The 9178-nt window shown below is 45.0% G+C and overlaps 1 protein-coding gene across 2 annotated transcripts in view; it reads right to left on the reverse strand.

Annotated features, from left to right (window-relative positions):
* Window positions 1–8286, reverse strand: part of NIPAL2 (NIPA like domain containing 2) — a 90186-nt gene extending 81900 nt beyond the window's left edge. The window contains exon 1 of one of the 2 annotated variants that reach the window (XM_088844685.1): window positions 8032–8286. In XM_088844685.1, coding sequence (XP_088700811.1) covers window positions 8032–8166 — 135 coding nt within the window. In that variant the 5' untranslated portion in view covers window positions 8167–8286. The remainder of the gene's footprint in view (window positions 1–8031) is intronic. The other variant, XM_055431635.2, reaches the window with a different exon arrangement.
* Between the last annotated feature and the right edge of the window lie 892 nt (window positions 8287–9178).

Raw genomic sequence — 9178 nt, forward strand, 5'->3', positions numbered from 1 at the left:
CAGGGCCACACACCCATCCTTCCCCAATCCAGAAGTCTGGAAAGAGGCAGAAGACATGGCGGGAATCCTTGCCTTAGTACACTTGCCTTAGATGACAAGCGTTTCAACTAGGAAATTACTGCAATCAAGAAGTGTCCTGTAATGCGACTATGTCTGGAGAGTGAAGGGGAGGCAAACATCAAATGGAGTGAGGAAGGCAGTGGAGGTAAGAGAAATAGTAGGTTCTGGATTAAAGAAGAGAGAGTTATATCAAATAGTGACAGAATTTCTCTTATATCCATTTGCAATGACTTAAATGCTCAAAATTCTCTAATCCAGGCTTCAACAGTACATGAACTGTGACCTTCCAGATGTTCAAGCTAGATTTAGAAAAGGTGGAGGAACCAGAGGTCAAATTGCCAACATCCGTTGGATTGTTGAAAAAACAAGAGAGTTCCTGAAAAACACCTACTTCTGCTTTATTGACTACTCCAAAGTCTTTGACTGTGTGCGTCACAACAAACTGTGGACAATTCTTCAAGAGATGGGAAGACCAGACCATCTGACCTACCTCCTGAGAAATCTGTAAGCAGGTCAAGAAGCAAGAGTTAGAACCAGACAGAACCACAGACTGGTTCCAAACTGGGAAAGGAGTCCGTCAAGGCTGTATATTGTCACCCTGCTTAAGGATCTTACATGCAGAGTACAGCATGTGAAATGCTGGGCTGGATGAAGCACAAGCTGGAATCAAGAATGCTGGGAGAAATATCAATAACCTCAGATACGCAAGTGACACCACCCTTATGGCAGAAAGCAAAGAAGAACTAAAGAGCCTCTTGATGAAAGTGAAAGAGGAGAGTGAAAAAGTTGGCTTAATACTCAACATTCAAAAAATGAAGATCATGGCATCCGGTCCCATCACTTCATGACAAATAGATGGAGAAACAATGGAAACAGTGAGAGACTTTATTTTTGGGGGCTCCAGAATCACTGCAGATGGTGACTGCAGTCATGAAATTATGAAAAGATGCTTGCTCCTTGGAAGAAAAGCTATGACCAACCTAGACAGCATATTAAAAAGCAGAGACATTACTTTTCCAACAAAGGTCCATCTAGTCAAAGCTATGGTTTTTCCAGAAGTCACGTATGAATGTGAAAGATGGACTATAAAGAAAGCTGAGCGCTGAAGAACTGATACTTTTGAACTGTGGTGCTGGAGAAGACTCTTGAGAGTCCCTTGGACTACAAGGAGATCCAATCAGTCCATCCTAAAGGAATCAGTCCTGAATATTCATTGGAAGGACTGATGCGGAAGCTGAAACTCCAATGCTTTGGCCACCTGATGCAAAGAACTGACTCATTCCCTGATGCTGGGAAAGATTGAAGGCAGGAGGAGAAGGGGATGACAGAGGATGAGATGGTTGGATGGCATCACCGACTCAATGGACATGAGTTTGAGTAAACTCCGGGAGTTGGTGATGGACAGGGAGGCCTGGCGTGCTACGGTCCATGGGTCGTGGAGAGTCGGACACGACTGAGCGACTGAACTGACTGAAGTTCAATAATGACTAATCATTCAGTTCAGTTCAGTTCAGTTCAGTCGCTCAGTCGTGTCCGACTCTCCGCGACCCCATGAATCACAGCACGCCAGGCCTCCCTGTCCATCACCAACTCCCGGAGTTCACTCAAACTCATGTCCATCGGGTTGGTGATGCCATCCAGCCATCTCATTCTCTGTCGTCCACGACTGAGCGACTGAACTGACTGAAGTTCAATAATGACTAATCATTAGAAATATATATTTTATGATCCTTCCTGTAACATAGGTTGACTGTAACACTTCTAATAATAGCTAGTTTTAAAAAACACTTTTGCAGATTACCTTTAATTGGTTGTGCCGGGTCTTAGTTGCCTTTGAGCTGTGGCATGTGAGATCTAGTTCCCTGACCAGGGATTGAACACCAGGGATTGAACCTGGGCCTTGGGAGCAAGGAGTCTTAGCCACTGGACTACCAGGGAAGTCCCCAGCTAGTGTTTGTTCTGTGCTTTCTATGTGTCTGGCACTGCTAACTATTTGATATACATTATCTTATTTTATTCCTACATCAACTCTATAAGGTACATAGTGTTATTAGTGTTATTGCTATTATCGTTTTGATAGAGAAAGTCAAGATTTGGAGAAATTAAGAAAATTGCCAATACATCTAGTAAAGAGGCCAAGCTTTTTAAAATACCCTATCCTAGAACAAAAAGGATAGCTTAGGGGAAAGTCATCTTTTCCATAGTAAACTCTCAAATGCCAATTTGAACAATCACCAACACTTTAAAAAGAAATTGTTTAAATAATTCTCCTAAGCAAACAAAATGAATACAGCGTACCATTTCCCACACTATCTGGGTAAAACATGCAAGTTGGACAGTCACAGCATTGATAATATTTAAAAAAAGTTTTAAATTGTAGAATATAATAGATACAGGCAACTGCAAAGAAACTGATATAGACGAGTAAATTACTAAAATGAATTACTACAAGGCAAACACCCTCATAACAGCATCCAGATCATGAAACAGAAACTGGGTGCCCACCCAAAGCCCTCCCTTTGCTTCATCCCATCACAGCCTCTCCCTTCCCCAAGAAAACCCTGGTCTGACTTCATGGCAATCACTTCCTTCCGGTTCCTTACGGTTTCACCACAGAAGTGTGCATCCCTGAAAACTGTGAAGGGAGGGTGTCTTTTTTGTCTAACACATCTTCTAGTTGTATTTTAATCTGCAAGGAGAATCTCTATCCTTGCTCTCCCCTTTTTTTCCCCTGTAAAAGTGATTTGCGAAGATAAACCTGTAAACTGGTGGAGTTTCTGAACTTAGCTGATTGCATAAATGCAACTTTATAACTAGTTAGTAGGAATCGGCTTCCCTGGTGGCTCAGCAGTAGAGAATTCGCCTGCAGTGCAGGAGAAGCAGGAGATACGGGTTCGATCCCTGGGTTGGGAAAATCCTCTGGAGGAGGAAATGGCAACCCACTTTAGCATTCTTGCCTGGAGAATCCCGTGGGCAAAGCAACCTGGTGGGCTACGGCCTTTGTGGTCACAAGGAGTGGGAATGACAGGTAGATTTAAATGCAAACGTGGTGTGACAAATTCAGGACAGCATTAAGAATCTGTTCCTCAATTAAGGACCATGGGATGACTGCAATGATATTAGTTACAAAAGCTTTGATACAGTTGCTGTGAGGTAATTGATTTCTTCTTTCCTCCTTTTTGTTGCCTTATATTGTACATACATCTTTGGTAAAGAGAAAATGCCGCATTGGCTATATAAGGAAGGTTAAAAAAAAAAAGGTCAGTAAGTATAAACAAAATTTTAAAAGAGGCTTTTCTTGGGAAGGAAATGGAAAGGACCAGTAACCTCCACCTCGCCCTTCGGTTATTTCTAAGTTTTGACACTTTTCTGTCTCTAAGAGGCAATCAGATGCAGTGACCAGCAGAAAAGAGATAAATGGTAGCAAAGCAAAATCAATAAAAGGGCACTATAAAACCCAATGTGATTTTTCTTTAGTCCAGCGAGACAAGCCATATTCATTTTCCCTTACCACATTCTTTTCAAGCTTCAGTTTCTAAGCAATGGCCTTCAGGCATGGAATAAAAATAGCTCTGCAGTTAAACCTACTTGCTGTAAGATCTGGGCGCAAGTTATTTAACACACATTTCCTTACGTGAACAGTGAGGATAATATGTATCTTACAAGGTTGTTGGGGGGCTTGAATGAGATAATAGCTATAAAGTGTCACACAGCAAACGCATAACAAATGTCAGTCTCTTCCATTTCCCTCTTCCCTGCCAAGATGTATCAATTTTCCTTTAAATATGTTGACTTTAAAAATGCAAGCCATTGAAAATCAAAAGTTCAAACAAAGGACATTAAAAAATCTGAATTCATTTCACCCTATGCAGAAGAAACCTTTCTGACAGTATCTTTGCGAATTTAGATATTTAGCAACGTGCATAAACTTAAAGAAACAGCCACGAAACCCCTCCTTTACAATATTTCCCACGTTCATCCTTTCCTGTCCATTCCCTCTATAGCCTTGCTGGATTGGCACTTATTTATTCAACCTGATAACATGAAAAAGACTGTGGGTCTTTCATTCTAAGCCTAAGTTTACCAGCAAGGAAAACTGAAGCCCAGTGTGCCTTGCCTACTAGCTGACAGCAGAAACTAGACAACAGCCTCTGACGCTTGTTGCAAATTAAGTGCCTACAGGGGTCAGTAGGTAAAAGAGAAGACAGCAGAGGGGGAGCCCAAGTGGGGAGCACAGATGTTCAGAGCTGTGAACTCCCCCTCACAGTTATTATGTGGGGAAGAGGGCCAAGCTGCTAGCACTTCTGATGTTTAAAAAGATCATGGAAATTTGAAACCTTACATACTCATTTTTAAAATGTTGGCAATGTATTAAACATTTTAAAACCTCTGTGCAGTTTGACACAAGACACATCTACAGGCTGGATTCAGTCCACAGTTGGCCTGTTTGAGGCTCCTTCACACTGCTAACCCTGATTCAAATGTCTTTCATTTGCTTTGGGAGAAGGAAATGGCAACCCACTCCAGTATTCTTGCCTGGAGAACCCCAGGGTCAGAGGAGCCTGATGGGCTGCTGTCTATGGGGTCGCACAGAGTCAGACACGACTGAAGTGGCTTAGCAGCAGCAGCAGCAGCATTTACTTTGATTGCTTCACTCCTTGTTCACCAAAAAACCTTCAATGGCTCCCCACTGTCTACCAGTTAGAGTCCAAACATCTTAACCCGCTGTCCTTCAAGGCAACTCACGCCGATATCTAAGACCTGAAACTGTACTTCCACTTTCCAGTCAGTCAGTTTTCCACTGCAACCAGAATGACCACTGACTTCTACTCTACGTACAAAAATGTTCAGAAGGACACCTGTCCAGACCACGTGGGCTGCTCCTTGGTCTCCAGATTTTCTCCTTTCTTGGAGTGCCTTCCATCTGTGCACTCTCATTAATGAAACTTTGTCTTTAAGTGTCCAGCTCAAATAGCACCTCTCTGGAAAACATCCCTGATGGCCCCTGCTAAAAGCCACCTTGTTCTGAATTCCCAAAGGACTTTATATCCCTCACATGACACTTAAAACATACTACCTTGCTTTAGAGTTACCTACATAGCTCGTTTCCCCAAGCATCTAATAACAAGAAGGAAGGACAAGTTTGCGTCTAAAGACTATGTTGAATATTCCACAGCTTTGTACAAACTGGGGAGTTCGATAATCATCTTAGAAGCATTATCTTTTTATACTGAAAACTTGTGGGTCAAACATAAAGAAAATACCTTTGCAGAACTTAATTACATTTATACTTGTATAGGCAGATGCCTAAGTGATGCAGATTGGGCAAAAGCCTTGCTTCCTTGATTCCCTAGAACACTTTCCCCACTGAACTCCCACCTATTACTTGTTTGGGGATTTCTTCCTCTAAAACCACTCACATCTTTGCCTTAGATGTCACTGATTCTAAGAAGGCACTGTTAAATATTCATCTGTCACCTGAAATGTGTTTCAGGGAAGTTGTTCTTTTTCTGTGAGTAAGGTTAATTTATCAGATCTGATGGTTATCTCTTGAAAACACACAGAGAGCTGAGCTATCACTGAACAGACACTGTCCAAATACTTCAGTAGTGATAAAATTTATTAAACTCTGGCTACCCAGTAATCAGGGCTTCCCTGGTGGCTCACTCAGTAAAGAATCTGCCAGCAATGCAGGAGTACTGCTTGCAATGCAGGAGACCGGAGTTCGATCCCTGGGTTGGGAAGATCCCCCAGAGAAGGAAATGGCAACCCACTCCAGTATTATTGCCTGGGAAATCCCATGGAGGGAGGAGCTTGGTGGGCTATAGTCCATGAGTCAGACATGACTTAGCAACTAAACCACCATCCAGTCATCATGGTTAACTTTGAGTGTGGAAGTCCTAAATTTATATCCCTTACTTTGTTTTCTTGAAGCCACTCCCATTTGCAGCTATCTATAATCAGTTAGGGCTTCCCTCCTGGCTCAGATAGTAAAGAATCCACCTGCAACATGGGAGACCTGGGTTCAGTCCCTGGGTTGGGAAGATCCCCTGGAGGAGGGCATGACAACCCACTCCAGTATTCTTGCCTGGAGAATCCCCATGGACAGAGGAACTTGGTGGCTACAGTCTATGGGGTCACAAAGAGTTGGACACGACTGAGCGACTTAAGCACAGTACATAATCAGTTAATGTCCAAAAAGAAAAGAAAAATTAGATCTCATTTTATTACTACTGGCCTGCTTAGCACAGAGGCGCTCAATAAAATGTTTGCTGAATGAATTTTTAAAAATCAAGTTTTACTTTTGCTTAAAAACAAATGCAATCAATGAAAAGTTAAAATACCACAATCTTCTAAGATAGTCTAAATCTGCATAATAATGGGAAAAGTTGATACAGTCTTACCTCAAACTAGCTATGGTTCAGGTGTCAGCTGAGTAGTTTCAATTAGCATATTTCTGATACACTCTTTCTAGACTGTACAAACCTATACTGTCAAAGGCAAGTTAAGCCTTGCAAACATAAAGTTAAGTTTTCACATTTACGTCACATGATAAGCTATGTTTGGTGTCAGAGAGCCAAGACAATCTTGAATTCCAGGAAGCATTAAAGAAAACTATTGTCTACAGAGGTTTGCGCTCTGAAAACAATGTTTTCTCCTGTTTTGGATGATGCCATCTCAGGTCACATTTACTAACTCTTTAATTCCTTTACCAAAAAAGGCAAAAAATCAGTCAACTTTTATTGCGACTTTCTAGCATTAGCATATTATAATATGCTTTATAACATAAGCTAGCATAAGCATAGTATAACAGATATGCTCGAAGAACTTCCCATGAAAAGCAGTCTTTGTAACTCTTCTTGGTAGAAGGAAGGAGAAATGGAATCTAATAGGCTCAGTGTCCTCTCATTTTTCCTGTTTTAGTATGTTTTGTGGTAAAACACACTCAAAGTGACATTCTCTCCTCTGTTGAAAATTAATAAGGTGGGCACGTTTATTCTGTCTTTATATAAGTAAATTATCTTCTGAGTTAAATTTTTGAAAACAAAATTCTAACATTTCAGAAACTAACATTCAAAACACTTGGCAAGCATAAAGGCTTCCAGGTGTTTGATTATTGGTTAAAGCCCCTGATTTAGACCAACAACAGATATTTTATAATCACACTACTGTTGTTAAATTAAAAGACCTATTGGTTTGTTAAAGAACAAGAACAAAGTAACACATTATGAAAACAGAAGGGAGCCTGGAATCCACCATATCAAGATCAGTTGCTCCTTCGTTCTTGAAAGAATATAAATGTGGCTAGAGGAAGGGCTTTCCGCCCCTCCTCCTGCTCTTAAACCAAGCCTGAAATAAATGGGCAGCTCCAACCCTCTTTGATCTTGTTAAATGTGTGTTTCCAGCGTTCATGGGCGCTGTTGAGGCTGACGACGTTTTCCCACGGGGTCGGTGAGCAACCAGAGAGTCTGGCAACTGCAACCCGACAATGTCAGTGTTTCTCGTGCGGAAATGGAAGAGCTGAGCCGACACACTGGGGACACACACACACACATTCACGCTCGGAGCATCTGCACAGAGGTGCGATCTGGTGGCCTTGAACCAGTTCTCTGATTCTGAGTATACAGTGTCACTCATGTTTTCAACTGTAAAACGATCCTGGGGGCGAATATGGGTGGAGGAGGTTTGCCCCCACACGCCCTCGAGTCCATCTGGGAGAAAAGGGCGGACACAGGCTGGAGAGGCGGGATGTCTGGGGACACAGAGGCCCAGAACCGCTGGCCTGCGTGGCCCACTCCCGGGGGCGGCTGCCCAGGGCATCCCCGCTTTCCCGAACGCGGGCAGTGAGGTCCAGGTGTGGAAACTGCGTGCCCGCTCTGCCCACGTGGGCAGCCCGGTGTCCTCGGGGCCGTCGGCCGGAGGGCGGCCCCAACCCGGTCCCCACCGGGCGGCGGGGCGGCCGGCCCTTACCTGGTTCCGGCGGTACCACGCGCCCGACAGGGAGCCATTGCCGGCGCCCCGCGCCCCGTACGTGAAGTTCCGAGCCAGCTCGTCCAGCACGGCCGAGGCGGCGGCCCCGGGGTCCCCCGGCTCCGGCGCCGCCATGAGCGCTCGCTGCCCGCTCACGGGGACTCGGGCTCCGGCCGCCTCCCGGCCCTGCCGCACCCGCCGGCGCAGCGGAGGAGGCGCGCCCTGCGGAGGCCGCGCCGGAGCCACTTCCTGCTCGGTGTCCGGGCCAGGCGGGCGCGCCCGGGCCACCTGGTTCCCGCCCCCGCGCGGCGCCAGGTGCCCGGGGGCCTCCCCGCGCGGCGGCCTCCCGGGGCGGCTCGGCCCGGCCCGCGGCTCCGCGTGGGCCTGGGCGCGCAGAGGCCTCACGACGGGCCCCTCTCTGCGCGCGGGGTCGGGATGCGCCCAAGGCCGGAGCACTTCCAACTGCAGCGGCGCCGAGTCAACACTTAAAGTGAACAGGAGTGAAAGGAGACACTCAGTTCAGTCGCTCAGTCGTTTCCGACTCTTTGCGACCCCATGGACGCAGCACGCCAGGCCTCCCTGTCCATCACCAACTCTCAGAGTTTATTCAAACTCATGTCCATTGAGTCGGTGATGCCATCCAACCATCTCATCCTCTGTCGTCCCCTTCTCCTCCTGCCTTCAATCTTTCCTAGCATCTGGGTCTTTCCTAATGAGTCAGTTCTTCGCATCAGGTGGTCAAAGTATTGTAGTTTCAGCTTCAGCATCAGTACTTCCAATGAATATTCAGGACTAATTTCCTTTAGGATTGACTGGTTGGATCTCCTTGCAGTCCAAGGGACTCTCAAGAATCTTCTCCAACACCACAGTTCAAAAACATCAATTCTTCGGCGCTCAGCTTTCTTTATAGTCCAACTCTCACATCCATACATGACCACTGGAAAAACCATAGCTTTGACTAGACAGACCTTTGCTGGCGAACCCAAAGCAACCACCTTCTTCGGTAGCTGGAAATCCAGCTCTCTATCTCAGATGCAGTGTTTCTCAGTTATATTTTTAAAACTGTTTGCATATGGAAAATTCAGGAGTTCCCAGCAAATGTTACAAGCAACAGGAAAATAAAGATCCAAGAGATTACATCTCAGGG

This window comes from Moschus berezovskii, chromosome 16 (genome assembly GCF_049115385.1).
Source record: "Moschus berezovskii isolate FMDL1 chromosome 16, NW_MosBer_1.0, whole genome shotgun sequence".
Lineage (NCBI taxonomy): Eukaryota > Metazoa > Chordata > Mammalia > Artiodactyla > Moschidae > Moschus > Moschus berezovskii.